The sequence below is a fragment of the Poecilia latipinna genome, unplaced genomic scaffold (genome assembly GCF_001443285.1).
Source record: "Poecilia latipinna isolate Pla-1442-1.1 unplaced genomic scaffold, P_latipinna-1.0 Scaffold407, whole genome shotgun sequence".
Classification (NCBI taxonomy): Eukaryota; Metazoa; Chordata; class Actinopteri; order Cyprinodontiformes; family Poeciliidae; genus Poecilia; species Poecilia latipinna.
In genome coordinates, this window is record NW_015113023.1 from 423,818 (window position 1) to 441,920 (window position 18,103).

General features: G+C 39.0%; 1 protein-coding gene across 11 annotated transcripts in view; it reads right to left on the bottom strand.

Annotated features, from left to right (window-relative positions):
- rapgef6 (Rap guanine nucleotide exchange factor (GEF) 6) overlaps positions 1–18,103 on the bottom strand; it is a 152,921-nt gene that overhangs the window by 90,047 nt on the left and 44,771 nt on the right. For 3 of the 11 annotated variants that reach the window (XM_015037473.1, XM_015037478.1, XM_015037468.1), the window contains exons 1-2: positions 4,937–5,785; positions 1,581–1,595 (exon numbers count right to left, since the gene is read on the bottom strand). In XM_015037473.1, coding sequence (XP_014892959.1) covers positions 1,581–1,595; positions 4,937–5,449 — 528 coding nt within the window. In that variant the 5' untranslated portion in view covers positions 5,450–5,785. Of the gene's footprint in view, positions 1–1,580; positions 1,596–4,936; positions 5,787–10,495; positions 10,566–17,483; positions 17,748–18,103 lie in introns of those variants that run through there. The other 8 variants (XM_015037477.1, XM_015037471.1, XM_015037475.1 and 5 more) reach the window with 5 other exon arrangements.

Consider the following 18,103-nt stretch of genomic DNA (forward strand, 5'->3'; position numbering starts at 1 on the left):
AAATCCGTATGGAAAACTCATTGTTTGCAGGTTTTATTCAGTGTTTTGTTGAAGCGTTGTGTGCAGAGGGCTGAACCTGCTCTGGATTAATGGTCCAGAGGTGGCAGGGAGCAGCCTGGCTGTAAAAAGCCCCTCAGCGTGGGTTTCCCCCGCAAGGCAAATGAGGTGATGGCTTCTTATCCAATCTCTCCAGTACAGGGCAGACAATCACTCTGAGGTTTCTGATGTCTAAATGAAGTGCCTTCCTCTGCTTATTTCAACATGTATGAGTGTGTATGTGTGTGTGAGTCGTTAGTAAATCCCAGTGGTCTGCTGTTGCTGAATGTGCAGAATCTTCTGCCTCACTGGTCCAAAAATCAGTAATTTATCATAAATTAAACAAACAAAAAAAAAAAGCAAAATGTGCAAGTTTTAAGCCTGTTTACACATTTTCTGCCACTCACAGACTTCCTGATGATGATGATTTGCTGGTGGTAGTGTGTGTGTGCGTGTGTGTGTGTGTGTGTGTGTGTGTGTGTGTGTGTGTGTGGGTGTGTGTGTTCTTTTTAATTCATACATTCAGAGACTCCATTGACTCCAAGTCGAAGCATTAAGAGAGGAGAGACACCAGACGCAGTGCAGAACAGAACAGTGATAATGGATTACTGATGTTATTATGGTTCAGTAAGAGCTGCAAACATCTTCTGATCTAATGCCAGAACTACACTTCAATTCTGCATAGTGGATGCATTTATGAGTGTGATATGTACTTTTAAAGCATCTGTTATGCTATTAAAAATAAGACGGTTAAAGCTGTAGTACGTAACTTTTTAAAAAAATATTTAACTGTCACCATGTTGTGATATTTTAAAATAAGACAATCAGAGAAAATATGGATCTTCACCTTCACATGAGCTACTATTGTCGTTTGAAGAAATGCACCAAAAACAACCAATCAGAGTCAAGAGGAGGGCCTTAGCGCTGTCAATCAACATCAAATACTCGCTGCGAAATGTGCTAATGGCAGAGAAACAACCACCATTACAGGAAAACCTGTTCATCATTGTTCTCCATTCTAACTAGCCTTAGCATTCATGACAGGCTATGCTAGCTCGCAGCTAGCATAATTACCAACATATTACATGAAAATGGCGTCAAAACATTAATGTTTATCGCAGTAACTTTTGGGACAATTTATCGTAAAAATGTGTTTACTGTTCACTAGTACTGTCACTTTAAGGCATATGTGGCTGTATTGTTGGCTAAACTGGAGTGAAAAAGTCTCGCAAACCTGTCTGTCCTGTAAACTTTACCTTAACCCCTGTGTAAATCAGCATGTTGTGGTTCCCAACATGCACCTTGTGATCCGTCTGTTCGCCACATTCCTATCAGCCACCCACAGCGTCAGCAGACAGCGGCGTGCGCATGTGTGTGGCGACATCAAAACGACCTGCTTTTCACAACACGGCCTGCTTCCAAACAACAGGTGTCTGATTCAGGTGGGTACTATCTACGCAGTCATCAACACACACACAAACTAACAGAAAAATAACCCAACATGTCAAGATGAACGTGTGAAATATTGATGAATTACTTCCTACCTTGTTGACATAATCCTGAGGTTGAACACAGCAGAAAATATGTGGAAAAAGAAAAGAAATGAGATTTAAAAAGCATGCCGAGAGCCTTACACGTGTCACAGCACAGTAATCTCTTGTGATACTGTTGTTTTTTTATGTGCTACTAGCTCCTCCTGCTCTTCTGTTCAGCTTGAATCTAATCCCAAAGTCCTTCTCTAATTCCATGTGTTTGCAGGACTTTGTTTTTGTCCTGATTTTCTGCTCTGCCAGCTGATTGGGGTGGAAAAACTTTGATTTTTTTTTTTTTTTTTTTTTTTTTGTCAAAAGTTGAGATGTTTGACTTGAACATCTCATCAAATCATTTCATTTTATTGGGATTTTATGTGAAAGACCAATTTCAAAGAAGGAAAAGGATACACGGTTTTAAAGGGCTGCTTTATAAAGTTTTTACTAGCTGGTGGCTGAAATACGTATTAGTTGATATAAACGATAATTTATTAGTTTTTTGTTTTAAATATTTGAAATACTACCAAACTGGTTCCTTTTTTATCCACAGTTTTCACTCCATGCCGTTATTTTATTTTTAAGAATTTATAAAGAACAAGTTAGAACTTAAACTGTAGCAGTAACTGAACAGACCGTTGCTAGGCAACCAAAGAATGAGCGAGTTGCTAAGCAACCAAAGAGTGAGTCAGTTGATTCCACCAACATTTCTTAGCTTAGCTTTCCTCTGTCTCGATCCCCCAGAATGCTGTGCGGTTTTGAATCAAAAGGTTAGTGAAATATTTTTTCAGACATCTAATTTTTCTAAGAAAAATCAGAAAATATGTTGGATATTTAAGATTTAAATTTCCAAAGTGGATTTGTAAACAGCCTCATAAAATCTACACCTGAATAAAATATTTCCAATTGTTGAAAGAAAGTCATAGGAAGTCCTCTTTACAGTTGGGTCAGACTAGAGGCAAAGCAATAAGAAACATTTCCTGTGCTGGAAACTAACAATGATTACAAACCCAGAAGGTGAGTCATGGTGGTGGCATGCTTTTCAGAGATGATGGGAATGTGGACTTAGTTAAACATAGAGCAAAGACAACTTGGTGGAAGCAGCCAGAGTTAGTGGAAAGGCTTAGTAAAGAACAACTGGTGTCAAACTGGGTCGACGTCCTGCAACTTTAACATCTGTCTGTGAAAACGCACCTGGATCACATAATTAGGAAAAGTCTGTAGAACTCAGGAGGTGTGTTGGGCTCGGGATAAATCCAAAAAGTTGCACAACATCGACCCACAAGGACTGTAATTTGACACACAAGCTTTAGATGAAAGTCTATTCTTCTGCTACAGTGACCTAGTCAAAGTACAGACCTAAATCTAATTGTGTCAAACTTGAAATTTGGGTTAGCAGATTTTTGCCTCTGTATGTGCCTCAAAAAGGGACACAAATTCATTCATTCAGACATGGTTTAGATCACATGTGTCAAACTCAAGGCCCGGGGGCCAAATCTGGCACACCATAGCTTTTTATGTGGCCCTCTAGACTCCAAATAACATCAATAAGTTCCTCCAGGTTTTCACAAATCCCCAAAATTCACACAAAATCAACAGATCTCCACATTTGTTCTGATTTTACTGCAAATTTTTCTCAAAATTGGTCAAAAACATTGAGTTTAAGTGACTGCTGCCTCACTTGATGTCAGTCTGTGATCGATACGGCAAGTAATAAAAGTCACATTTAACATCATACATTAGCGAAAATATCATAAAATTCCTTACAAATATTTCCAAATTAGCATCACAAAATATGTGATTTTGGTTACAAAAACAACCAAACTCCTGGAGGAACTGCTATTTATTAATATTTTGACAGTTTAATGGGTTTTATCAATTCGTTCTGGCACAACCGGCCCTTTAAGAACATCTTAAGATCAAATGAAACTGAATTTGACATCTCTGGTTTAGATGGTTGTGTTTGTCAAAGAAAATCCCAATACAACACAATGAGTTTGTGGCCTTAAAGTGAAAAAATGTAAAATGGTTGAAGGGGGTGCTTTTTAAAGATGGGCGTGAGGGTATTCTGGTATCTGAGAACTTTATATATAATAATAATTAAAAAAAATGGAACAATCACCAGGAGACTTCTAGGGTAGACAGAAGACCTGTTTAAACTCTCCATTAAGGCCCTTTGCGGCCACCTGGGGAGCCCCAGGTGTGCGCGCCAACAGTGCAGCCGCCTGCAGCTGCTTGTGTGTCTCCAGATGATTAGCTGCAACTGTAACTGACAACGCCAAACCCGGTGATCCTATCAGAGGGAGGGGAAGTCGCTGGGCGCTCATGACTGTACACAGTCTCAATGCCGAAAAGGTCAAAGAGAAAACAGAGCTACCAGAGTTAACCACTCTGCAGAGAAACGTTTAAATCTTCAGAGCAAAGTGGTGACTCAAACATCAGTCATAAAATAACAGTCAGGCGTAGTAGTACTACAGCGAGGCCTGTCACAGTAACACATTTTGTCCCAGAAGTTATTGTGATAACATATTGTAGTTACCAAGTATTTCTGGTCCAGTTTCTTAAAATTAGACAAAAATAACTTTTAACTAACTTTTGAGCTTGTTTTCAAGCAATCATTTCTTAATATTGATTAAAAAACTGCTTGTTCCATTGGAAGATGACATGGCAAATAATCTACCAGTGGAAGTAGAACTTTTTCTGCAATTAATAGGAATTATTGACTTAAAACAAGCTCCAGTTTCTTGCTGAAAAGTTATTTGTAAGTAATCTTATTTGAAATGTACTAAGGTATTTTCATTAGAAAATAGACCAAAATTACTGGTGAGATTTTGTGCTTTTGCAGTGAAATTCATTTAAGGTTTAAATATCCAAAATATTTACACAAAACAACAGATAAAGTCTTTGCAAACAGAATGATCCTTCAAAAAAGGGGAAAGTTGAGACCAAAGCACCAAAAACTTTTATCATTCAGTTTTTGGTAGAAAGAGAGAAAACAGGAAAAACAACAAATCATGCAAATGGAAAAACATGAAGCTGATGCAGAAGCAACGCAGCAAAACATGGCAGTAAATCTACAAAAGGAATGTCTGCAAAGTACAAAAACAAAAAGTCTTGGTGAGAGAAAACAGAAAGAGAAAAGACACGCAGATGGAAATTATTGAGCTTGCTTTAGTTTCTCATGCAACTAATTGATTTGTTGCTTATTGCAACAGGCCAGTTAAGCTTTACTTGGTGACAAGCGTTTAATATATTTTCATTCAAAAACACTGATGGTCTAAAACAACCAAGTAGACGTTTTCAATAGACGTAAACTGGACCTTTAAATCTTTAAAGGTTTCTAAACAAACCCATCAGCAGTAGCGTCGTCTTACCGTGTTGTTGTAGCTGGCGGGTTCTTGACCATCAGTGATGAGTTCCCGCTCTCCTTTCGGGTTGACCCTCCTGAAGCGCCTCCTGGAGCGCCGCTGGGACCCGTCTCTCTGCAGGAAGCTGTCGTCCCCCTCGGTGCCGTTGTCCACCTGTAAGGTAAGGTCACAGCCCTCAGTCACGGAGCCACAGCTGTTCGACCGATCCACATGGTTCGTCGGCTGAGGGCACGGCTCGGAGCAGCTCCGTTTCAGCAGTTCAGACCTCCGGACCTTTGGAACAACATTCTGATTTATAAAATCCAGACTCTGTTCCTCGTATTCCGAGTCTTGGGTGTCAGCTCCCATTAGATTCAAACAATCCGGGCTGGAATCTGTGAACTTGCTGCGTTCTTTCTGCTGCGGTTCCTCTTTGTCTCCCGGAGCTTCGGGAACCTGGCCCTGCTCTTCTGTTGGCTCCTGGTTGAACATCCAGTTCTTCCAGAGCGCAGAGAGCCGGTGCCAGCGCAGCACACTCATCCGGATTCAAGGACGGGATCAGAAAAACACATAAAAGCAGGAAACACCACAGGGGAGGGGGAAAAACCAAAACGATTGCGCCAAGGTGTCCAAAAGTTTAAATCCAAAATCCTTCGCCAAGAAATCATCCAGGAAAGGTTGAAAAACCGAATAAATCACTCCAAAGGTTTCAGCGAAGAGTTTAGCAGCTCAACCAGATGCATAGTGACAAACTTACTCACATGTCTTGTTGCTCACTGTGTCGCCCTCTGACACGCGCGCAGAGCATAAAGTCAGCCCACAGTTTCCTCCAGGAAGCCGTAAATACACAAATATCCTCAGCAGGCAGAAAAAACCAGCACAGTTCACAGAATCCGGCCATACAATTCAGTCCCACAGGCGTTTTGTGCTGGTCAGTTTGTTGAAGGAAGAATTTGTTTTTGTTCTCCGTTGCATAATAGTAACTCAATAGCCTTATTATGTCAGTTAGAATCACATTGTTTATCAGGAAATCATGTTACAGAACCTGTTGAACAATACTGCTTTGATTTTTTAATGCCATTTTTCACTTACTTTTTCCTTTCTTGCATTCTGTTTTGTTTACTCTCGTAGCTTATTGTTTTAAAATAGGTTGAACATTAATTCTGCATTATATGGAGAAAAACTGGGTGAATTACAACTTTTCCTCACAGCTTTTTACAGCTGCTGCTGACCATGAATTAATTATTTGATTTTTTTGTTGCCTTGTAATTTGCTTTTTTGTGTCCAAGAACCATAAATTACCATTACTGGTAAATGATATGTTGTTTTTCCTGAAAGAAATGCATAAAACACTTGATAAGAAGCATAAATATGACTCTGATTTCTTCATTAAGATCAAACTGTGCTGAGGAGATTTAAAGACTGGAACCAAGACTGGATGAAGCGGTGCCTTTGTTAGCAACCTCAGTGTGCTATACTCGTGTTAATCATGTGAATTGACAGACGTCTTGTACATAAAAACTCATGATGACCCACAACAGCCAGAGAGGAGGGCTAAAATATCAATATTCCTTCTGTTTTCATGAAAAACAAATGGATTTTTAACATTTTTAAAAGCATAACTCAGTTAAATTTGAGATCAAACCCGATTTTATCAATCTTGTTACTAAAAGTAGATATAACAATAATAAATAGTAACTTCTGGGTGGTCAGGAATTATGAATGCGTGATATATTGTGGTATACGGTGGAAATGATAGAAATTTGGCCTAACTGTAATCGCCGGCATCAATACAGAGCAAGCGGAAAGCAGAGTGTAGAAAAGGCAGATGCAAAATGTAAATTATCTACACCTGGTTCGGGTTTAATGTCCGGCGGTCTTAATGCGGCGCTCAGGAGGAGCATAGCAGATGTCACGGTCGGCCAGCGGAGGGTAAACACACACGCGGGATCGGTGTGACCCCCATAAAGCTGGCTAAGCTGGTATCCTTTGATTTTTAAATTTTGGGGAAGCGATTACGAACAATAGCTGGCATGTATTTGCAGGAAATTTTCAGTGAAAATTTATAAAATCCCTCTGGGCAGCTAAAACCCAGTGAGCAGAAGCTTAAAGTTTCCGTCAGATTTCAATCACAAGCACTTCTGGTTCAAAAAGCGAACTTGGGATAACTTTTCTCTGAACGAGCTATGTTGTTTTTTTTTATTCAGATAAAATAAAGATAAACCTCTGCAGCGAGTTTAGACTTGCACGAAACAAAAGCACCAGGGATTGAATATTATCATTTTTGCTTCCTGAGAAAGAGAAAATAAAGGAAACTCACAAAAAGAGGCATGCAGGAGCATTCTTCTTTCCATGCACAAGAGAAAAGAGGGGGGCTGCAGCAGTCACACCGCACTGCGGCCAATCAGTTAATTGGGGCCATGGGAATAGACCAGGGAATGTGATCTGTGGCTCTTGTCATGACTCTGGTCATATGATAGACAGGAGTTACATTCACAGCGTTCACTACGTCTGGGTCTGTGAGCCGGGAAATGAACGAAAGAACAACTGAAGAGGAAAAAACGCAAGATCAGATAGAGCAGGAATGTAAACCAGAAGATGAGCCGACGTGAAGCTCGTCACATTGTTTTATTTTGTGAGTTTTCAGAGGAAGCAGGAAGTGTGGTCATTTTTCAAGCGTATGATCATGGGACCAGTGGAGGTGGGGGGGCATAATGGGTCTTCACCAGTCAGACATTCAGGCAGCGTTTGAGACGAGACGCTGTGTAAACATGAAACGGCGACACATTTCTAACTCTTCATTATTACAGAGGAAAACAATACACTAGTCTTAGTGTATTACTTTTGAGTCTAAATTTTTGGCCCACTTTGCAAAAAGTTTGTACAACCTTTTTGTACAGGCAAAACATTAACATTATGTTTAAATAATGTTAACATTATGTTTAAATAATGTTGAAGTGATACATTAAAACTTGAAATTAAGCATTTTTATTAAATATGTCTAAGATGTTTTCTAGTTTTTACAGTTTGCTACAGGAGTCATAACTTCTGTTTGATTGTAATAAAAACATTACAAAACGATGAACAAGACGAGGATTTGGGCAAATGTTCCTTATGAAACAAGAAAAGGAAGAAGAGCAGAGTGATTTTATTCCCAAATAATATTTTGGTTTTTTTTTTTAATTGAGCTCATTTTTTTGTTCTGACCATAAATCCCCTCGGTGATGCAGTCAGCACCACTGCTGCCGTTTTTACAGCTGCAACAGTCTCTAAACGCACCCTGGGGGGTCGTTTCAGATTAAATATGTTGCTGCAAGAGCAACCACTCTCCTATAAAACTCTCTCAATAATGAGACATTTCAAGGAAAGTCAGGTTCCTGCATCTGTGGATCAAGGTGAGCCTTCAAGGCCGATTTTGGTTTTAAAAACCTCAAGGTTTCTTCAACACAGCAGCGACTTTTATTCCTGTTTTTAACTAATCAGCCTCTGTGATTCGTTGTCATTAGACAGAAACGGTGCCCTGCAACAGACTGGCCACCTGTCCAGGCGACCCAACTCGGACGGACGGATGGATGGATGGATGGACGGAGGACGGATGGATGGATGGATGGACGGAGGACGGATGGATGGATTTACGGATGGATGGATGGATGGATGGATGAATGGATGGACAGACGGATGGACGGACGGACGGACGGACGGATGGATGGACAGATGGATGGACAGACAGACAGACAGACGGATGGATGGATGGATGGACAGACAGACGGATGGATGGATGGACAGACAGACAGACGGACGGGCGGATGGACGGACGGACGCGGGTCGTGGGGTAAATGCAGTGAAAGGTCAACCGAAGGTAAAAACAAATCTCTGCTTTCAACTTTGGTTTTTCTCTCCCAGGTTTTTGCATGAAGTGTTTCTGTTTTTTATGTGAGCAGGTGAAAAATGTTTCTTTTTACTTAGCTGAGTTCTTGGTAGCGGTGTAACATATCGCCTCAGTTTACGGTAACACTGCCAGATTTTTTTAACAATGCGATTTTATTTGAAGATCTCATCTAAGTGAACCTGAAAGCTAAAAGTCAAAACACTGAGTCGGTGACATATTTTGGTGTTGAGTGTTTTTAAAAAGAAGATTTCCTTTTATAGTAAAGAAAATCTGAGAAAATATTTGAGGGAAATAAAATATGTATGGAAAATAAATGCATTTAAAACAAAATTCAAAGTTTTGCTGCAGGTTAAACGGTTTTCCTGTAACGGTGAGCTGTTTCTACGTGATTAGCACTTTTAACAGCACATACACGAGGATGACTGACAGCACTAAGACCCGCCTCCTGGCTCTAATTGGTTGTCTGGTGCATTTCTTCAGATGGTGACAGTAGCATTTCACAGATTATCTGCCTCATAAAGTGTCACGATATGGTGATGGTTTTAACAAATATGTAAAAAATCTTTATAAAAGTTAATTATTGCAGCTTTAAACATTTAAGATGAGCAGATTTACTCAACTATATATATATTATTTGGTTTATTTCAACCATATCTTTATTACTTTCTGTATTTTAAATATCTGAATATTTTGATTGTTTTTTTATCATTACATATGTGTAATTAGTCAGGTGATGTTTTGTTTTTATGCTAAAACACTTTGCAGAGTGCTGTGTCAGCACATTTCTGAAAATCTCAAGTTGTATCTTTGGTACTAAGTATTAAACTCACAATGTTTTTGAAACATTTGACTAAAATTGTCCAAGTCTGTGTTAGATAGTCTAACTATTTGTTTCATTTTCAGTGAAAGTGTTTTCCAGTAAGCAAGGGGAGTTTTTCCAGTCGACACAAACTGTGTTTTATGAAATAAAGCAGCAGGGCTGTAAAAGGGACAATGAAAATGTTGCAAATGATTACCTCAGATTTAAATAAACAGAATGACGTCCCACCTCATAATAAGAACGGTTTCATCATGTTTCCCATGACTTAATCCTCAGACCTAACATAAAAGACGACTTCCTAAAAATTAAAGCCTCCACTTACTTTCAAACATCACAGAGTTCTTTGTTCTGACGGTTAAAGGACGATTTCAAATGAGTTTTTAATGGAAACTAAGCATTCTGGGAAACGATTCCCACTCCTGTCTTTTTCTTCTTGCAGATTTTTAAGCACTAATCTAAAACCTGTAGTTTAATCAACTCTTGGATATTTGGCAAAATTAATAAAAAGTTAAAACAACTTACTGCTGTAAGTTTATCTTTCACAAACTCACATTTATGTTCAAAATCTAAAACTCGCTAAATTTATTTGACTTAAACATTAGAAGACAGTAGACACAACTAAATGTCGTAGATCTGAAAGGAAAGCCTGCAAATTGCGAGTCTATACAAGCATAGTTGAACAACAACAGTCTAAAAACGTGAAGCACTATCCTTATATATTGTAGCAAGATGGGGGAGGCAGATGGAGAAACAGAGAGATAAAACAAAAGGATTCGAGAGAGAAAAAATGCAAACATCAAATAAAGATGAAGAACCGGACTGATATCAAAGAGCAGGACAGGAGGGATGAAAGAGAGCGAGCGGCATCGATACCCACCACAATCATTTCTGATGGCTCCAAAGTGATGCATTCACAGCCCCGCCTGCCCCCCAGCTGCTTGCCAAAACTGCAGAGAACAGAGACACACAGAAACATATAAGCATAAAATAAAACCAGACGATCTGCTCATGCTGACCAGAGGCCAGATGTGCGCCCACCCACAGACCTGCGCCAACATTAGGGCCATTAAATCACCGGCATTACCAAATCATTACGCTGAGGCAGCTTTAAGCGTAAAATGATCCTGATATATACCTGCTGAATATCTTCAACTAAACATGGAGCATCTGTTGGGAGTAAAGTACATGTGTTTGTGTCAAACTCAAGGCCAAATCTGGCCCGCCGTAGCTTTTATGTGCCCCAAATTACATCAATAAGTCCCTTCAGCTTTTCACAAATCTGCACAAACGGTCCAACAAGCTTCTAGAGAAAAATGTCGAGCAAAGTGCACACGTGTCGAACTTGAAGCGTCAGACCCTTTTTTGGCACGCGGAAAAGAAAAATCACAAAATTCTGGAGGAACAGCTGTTTACTGACATTTTAACAGTTTAATTGGTTTATCAATATATTATGGCACAGCCGGGCTTTGAAGAGCATTCAGATTTTTAATACGGCCCAAAATGAAACTGCGTTTGACATCCCTGGTTTATCTGTGCTCAGATTTAACAACAGCTCCAACAGCTAAGGGGTAAATTAGACCATGTTTTAGATTCTGATGTCATTTTTGAGACCAAGTCGTACTGAAAAAGATTAAATGAATTTATTGTTCTGTCGCATTGTTGCCATTGTTATGGTTTTTATGTTATGCATGTTTGCTGCAAAAGGAATGTGGACTAAGGACATTTAGTGCTGCGTGTGACCAACTGCAGACAAGAAGTCTGGAAAAAGACCAAACAGACAAAGTAAGCCAGATAAGGACACACATAAATATGACTCATCAGAGATCTACTGCAAAACAAGATATAAAAAACAATCCAACATTCAATTGTTTTGGACAAATTAAAGGTGTATGAATATATTGTAGACCAGAAAATGCATTCCACCAACCAGTATTTCTAAATCAATTTTTTCAAAAATTAAATCATGTGAAAACAAAGTTTGACCTTTTTAAGACCACGCAAATGCATATTGATCCACCAGAACTCATATTGTTTTACAGTTTTAGTCTTTTCTCAGAAAAAGGAAGTGAAAGTCTGCTCTACATTAATGCTAACAGACAAAAACATACAGCCATTTTTAATCTGCTTCATGTAAAAATGTGCAGATTGCAAGATGATCTTCTGTGAGTATCTCACTCCTCTGGGATTGGAAAAGCGCTGATTCAGCATCGCTTACGGTTTGGACCTCATCGTAGAAACTCAAGTCAGATCTCTTAATGCTTAAGTTAGCGGATCTCTGCGTTTCAAACTTCTGCTTTGACCATCCTACTGGTGATCACCGTTTCCAGTCCAACTGACTAAAATCTCAAACCGACTCTTCTTTGGAAACATTGAATCCACTAGATGTCTCCCTTCTCCCGTTATATTTCTGGCTTTTGTTCCCTTTTGCCGCATCTCATTTTGCCTTCTCTTTCATTCCGAGTGGAAAAACATTTCCTCTCATCCTGAAACGCAGCTTCTGAACAGCAGAGACTTTGCTCAAAGTCACGATCTTGATTCAAAGACAAATCTGTCCTCATTCAAACGGATAATCACAGAAAAATCCTGAACTAAGAGAGGCGTTTTACTTGGACACAATTTTCAATGTCAAAATAATTAAAGCATCAAAATAAAGGAGGAATGAAGAAATCAGTCTCCACTGTGCTTTGCTAAAGCTGAAATTAAAGCTTTGGGAAGCTGACCTTTGACCTAAGCGAGGTCTACATTGATGCTCTGCTGCCTCCTACACAAACTAATTAATTATCTTCTTTTAATCACTTTAATAAATAACATTTTTAATTTTAATGGAAAAATATTTTTGAATAGTTTTTAATTACATTTTAATTTTATTTTATTAAGAATATTAAATTAATATTTAACTAAAAATAATTGAATATTAATTTGATAAATACATTTTTAAATAAACAAGTACAATTTTTACATTAATGTGTAAAAATCATTTTGCTTTTCTAAAAGTTACATCCTGCAGCTTTAAAATGGGCGTTTTTTCCTCTTTGCTTCCAGCCGTAAGCCCTTTTATCTTGGGGATGCTGTAATCAGCTGCTCTTGCCTCCCTCCACTGGGCTCACATGTCGGCTGCAGAAAACTTTCCTGAAGGTGCAAAGGGTTCGCTGGCATTCAGCATCGAGGCCCTCAGGGCACCAAGACGCCGTCAAACCCACGGCTGCAGCGCCGTCACCAAACCGAGAACATGAGCTCATTCCTCAGAAACTGCTCTCAAAGATGCACAGATGACACATAAACTTATGCTTATAAGATACAACTTTTTATTCTAAGGAAATCTCACAAAAATCTTATGCAGTTTGGCGACATTTTGAATGTGTTTAGGCCTCCTAAAAGCCAATTTTGTTTCGCTAAAAATAATAAAGTTCAGTTTGATCTGTTAATAATAGATCACAGCTGATCAAGAAAAAAATGCAGCAGACTGGTCCGTCTCTATGTTAATTTGGGTTTTGCGACATTGGAATTAATTGACATTATGTATTGAAAAAGACATTTAAAGCCTATTTTAAAGAAATATAATGGGAAAAAAGTGTAAAAATATCCAAATTCAGTAGCCGGGAGGCGCTGAAAGCTCTCAGGCAGGTCAGCCCAACTCTGACAGATCTGTCTACCCTCCAGTGAGGCGAGACGCCTGGTTCCTGTCTGGCCTAAACAAAGCCTGCCAAGGCAGTCTCTTCACTTTCCCTCTGTCTGTGTGTGAATGAGACAGAAGCACAGTCAGCTACAATAAAGGGAAACCCTGAAGAGCTGCAATTTTCAGGCTTCTTTACTTCCTGTGTAACCGCTGTTTGCTCAATCATTTCTCATTTTTCCTCGAGTTACTGCATGCCCACAACAATAAGAATAAACACCTTTAAGCCAAATATTAGTGACAGAGTGTGTGTGTGTGTGTGTGTGTGTGTGTGTGTGTGTGTGTGTGTACATGAGTTTGCCCCATAACCAAAGCCACTGCCATGCCTGAACTGAAACGTGACACCCGTCTCCTGTCAGCTTGTCCAAATCTGTAGTTGAACGTCTACAGCCAGAAAATCACCAAACCTCAGTCTTAAGCAACATGAAAAAAAACAAACACAATTTAAAGCTTCATGCACTGAATGAAACACATATTAACAAGAAAAGGACACAAAGTTTCTCTTTTAGGTTATTTTGATGAGAAAACATTAGAGCACAACAATCTTTGTTTGCTCAATTTAGTAAGTTGAAGTTTATACAGTTTAATGTTTCTGGATGCTAGCTGAACACAACCTGACATTATTGAGATTAAAAAGAGATTTATGTCTCTTGGTCAGGTCTTTGTTTAGTAAAATGTATATTATAGCAAAAGTTAACTTAAAAAAGGTAACTTAAACTACTTCAAACAAGTCACTTTTTTCTTCTGATTATAAATGGCTCTTCTGTAGCAGTCTGCATTACAGCGAATTGGAAGATGCTTCTGACTAAAGGCACTTTTTTAATGTTATTCTCATGAAGAAAAGGTTTGAGTTTGTCCATAATTTTTATTTTATGTAAAATCCGTCTTTGCGCCATCATATACAGAAACAGAACCTGCATTTTATGGAAATTTGGCAGCTAGCATTGCGTTTTAGCTACTTTCATATCATCTATAAAAAACAAACATTTCTTTCACTCTACCTTGAAAATATTCAAGCCAAGTTGACCGACTGTGGAAGAACCTGACCTGACGCTTTGCGAGGAATATTTTGTTCTTCAAGCCAATTTCAAAATCAATCAACATCACTGTGATTATTATTTTATCAATCATCATCTGGGTGATGAAAATCTCTCCCCACATCGGTGAGAATTTGTCTGTGTCGCCTTTCAGCAGGTGATGATTTGCCTCCCCTCCCTCCCAGGAGAAACAAGCTGCTGGCAGACGGAGGAACAGGTTCAGATTTGGTCCAGCGGCAGCTGCTGGGCTTTGGGCAACAAACCATGACAGCCAGGGACTCACTGCGGCCACACGCACACACACACACACACACATACACACACACGCACACACATGCACACATACATACACACACACACACACACACACGCACACACACACACACACACACACGCAGACACACACACACACACACACACTAAAGCCTGAGGACACCACCATTGTGTCCACCAAATCTCAGACATTATTAAACAACTTTTCCAAACAGACAAAAGTGAAAATATGTTTTGTTGGTTTATTTTCACATTTTCTCTCTTTTTTTCTAGACAACATTTTTATTCTGCCGTTTTTATATCTACAATGGCCATAATTTACTGCTGCTGAAATCCTTGGAAGTTTTGTATCCACCATAAATATTCTTTTTGGGGAAAAGGTGCAACTTTATTTGTACACATTTTTCCAACCTCTTGAATATCTAACAGTTTGCTCTCCTGGCAGAGCGTCACAGCTTCTGACATCGTGGCTTTTTCTTAACGTTACGCAATCTTCCAGGTTTAAGACTAAGTTTGGAGTTTTCTTTAGCTGTAGGTCGAAACCATCAGAATGAACAGAGATAAGTGCTTGAAACATGTCAGTCAGTGAGTTTTTAAATCTCTAAAATAAATTCACTTGTTGATTATAAACACAATGTAGCTCCATTATGGCTGATGGCATTAGGAACTTCACATTAGTTCCCATTGGTTTATTCCCAACTCTGCTGAAACTATGCAGCGCAACCTAACCTTGTCACTCAAAAGAAGAGAAATTAGCCTAATAAGTCGTATTTTTCTCATTAAAACCACAATAATATGTGAATTATAAACGTTAAAAGCTGCTTTACAGAACTTTACAGAAAGTAAAGTTTAAACTCTTTATTGTTTTACCAGAAGGCCGGCATGTCTGTTCAGCCGTCACTGAAGTGAATGAGGACATTTTCTTCATGCTAAACCGCCATCAGTGAACGATCCACATTCTTCAAATTCTGAGCATTTGAAGAGTCCTGAAGTGACCGAAACTACTGTTACTTTGTCAGCACTGCAGGGCTGAAGTGCCGAACACAGACTTTCCATTTGTACAACACAAAGTATTCGTCTTTTTTATGACCAAACAAAAGGTAACACCAAGTTTATCCAAATACTTTCACTGAAAATCCAACTTTTCTGCACCAAATCAGCTTTTATTCTACAGCAAGCATTTTGAAACAAAGTGACCCAAATCATGTTTTTATTACTGAAAATAAATGTATTCGCTCCCCAAGAGACACTGAAAACTATGTCTATGGCAGGAAATTAGGGCCATTTCAGGAAAAAAAGTAATACATTTTAAAAAGTACTACATTTCTACCAAAAAAAACTAAACAAAAAACATCTTCAGACTGAGATTTTCTACAAAATAATTGGAAATTTCTGAGCTTGTAAAGTCACAAATCTACTACAAAAAACTGATTAATAATAAATAACTTCTACAAAAAACATTGATATTTCTGATTTTCAAATGCCAAATTTTTGAGAAAATTTCCAAGTTTTCTAGAAAAGTTTTTGCCATAAATGTAGTCTACATTAAATCTCAGACAACTTCATTTGCTTGATTTTGAGTTGCTTTTTTGCCGGCGACTACTTTTGAGTCGACAGTTTTGACCCAACGGTTTGACGTCCCTAGAATAATAAAAGCATTTCTGCTCTTCAGTGCCTGTTTTTACACAGGCATTTTGTTTTAAAGAGACACTGAAGAAAACGCACCAACTGCTGCTTCTCAACCCCAAAACAAGTCTATGATCGCCATTAGGTTGTAGAGAAGCAAGTTTAAATGTAACCAAAAGATCCAGATGAAAACTGGGGGTTTTAGGAAGTGAAACAGTGAAACGTACAGTTGCAAAAGTACCGTATACTTTTTTACATTCTGTTTTGTCACAAGCAAAAACTTTAGTCCGTCTAAGGAGAGTTTTGTGAGATAATTCAACAAAAAGTAGAACAAAGGAAGCAAAAATAGCAGCTTTATACGACTAGAGAGTGAAATTATTGCAAGAAAAATGTTCAAGCTGTGTGTGGAAATCAGTTTTTAAAGCCACTGCATTCGTACAGCATGATGCCGTCACCACCGTGTTTTACTTTGGACATCGTCATGATGATCAGCAGAATTAGCATTTGTCTCATCGACCAGAGAAATTTATTCTACATGATAACCATCTAAATGCCAAAATAAATGAAACCAACATTTTGAGTAAAACGTAACATTTCAATGGTTGATTTTTGTTTTTATGATGCAAAGCACCTTAAACCTGACTGACTGACTGACTGACTGACTGACTGACTGACTGACTGACTGACTGACTGACTGACTGACTGACTGACTGACTGATCCACATTGCTTCTTTCTACAGCAGTTTGCTTTTTGATACCTGGTACTTTAAGTTTTTGGTTGTAACATAAAACATGGAAAAAATCAAATGGTTATGAGAAACCATTTCTATATGTTTGCTCTTGTTTTTAATTTACTGCATGTGTCTATAAAAAAACGGTTAACCAGATATGTTCCTGACAGAAACTCATCTAGTTCCCATTTTTCATCAGCACTTCACTAACAGTAGCCACCAACTAAACGGCGCAAACGCAAATGTGTTTACTGCTGGTTGTAAAGTGACAGAGAAAGGAGAACTACTTCTCTTGCTGATAATTAGTGCGGATAAAGAAAGATAAAACACAAGAGTTGGTGGTGTGTTTTTAAGAGGCCCGGCGGTTTTCAGTTATCCTGCAGCGTACCACAGGGAGTTTCCTGGCTTTCCAGCAGTTTGGACGATGGCAGGCAGGAAATGGAAACATGCTGGGCGAAAGAACGTATAAAGAAAGGAAAATAAACCAGATAAAGAAAGAAACATAAATATTTCAAAGTCACCAACCAGCAACAGAAACACTATGGATCCAGCTCTCTGTGTTCCCTCTGATATGAAGCATATTATCCACAACAAGAAGGGGTGAAAGTTCATCAACCAAATAATCCAAAATCAGATCCGAGTGCGGTCATGTCGAGCTCCTGAACATCCAACACAGAAGTTTTCCCAGAAAGCAGAAGTAAGAAGCTGTTAGCCTTCTGGTTTGTCTTTAACAGAGGAAGGAGTGTGTTCTCTTTCTGTTCACTTCTGTCCGTCCGCTTGCTTCAACAAGGTGGGTGAGAGAGAGAGAGAGAAAGTCTGTGTGTGAGAGAGAGAGAGAGACAGAGAGAGAGAGAAAGTCTGTGTGTGTGAGAGAGAGAGAGAGAGAGAGAAAGTCTGTGTGTGTGTGTGAGAGAGAGAGAGAGAAAGTCTGTGTGTGAGAGAGAGAGAGAGACAGAGAGAGAGAGAGAAAGTCTGTGTGTGTGAGAGAGAGAGAGAGAGAGAGAAAGTCTGTGTGTGTGTGAGAGAGAGAGAGAGAAAGTCTGTGTGTGAGAGAGAGAGAGAGAGAGAGAGAGAGAGAGAAAGTCTGTGTGTGTGAGAGAGAGAGAGAGAGAGAGAGAGGGAGAGAGGGAGGGAGTGTGAGAGAG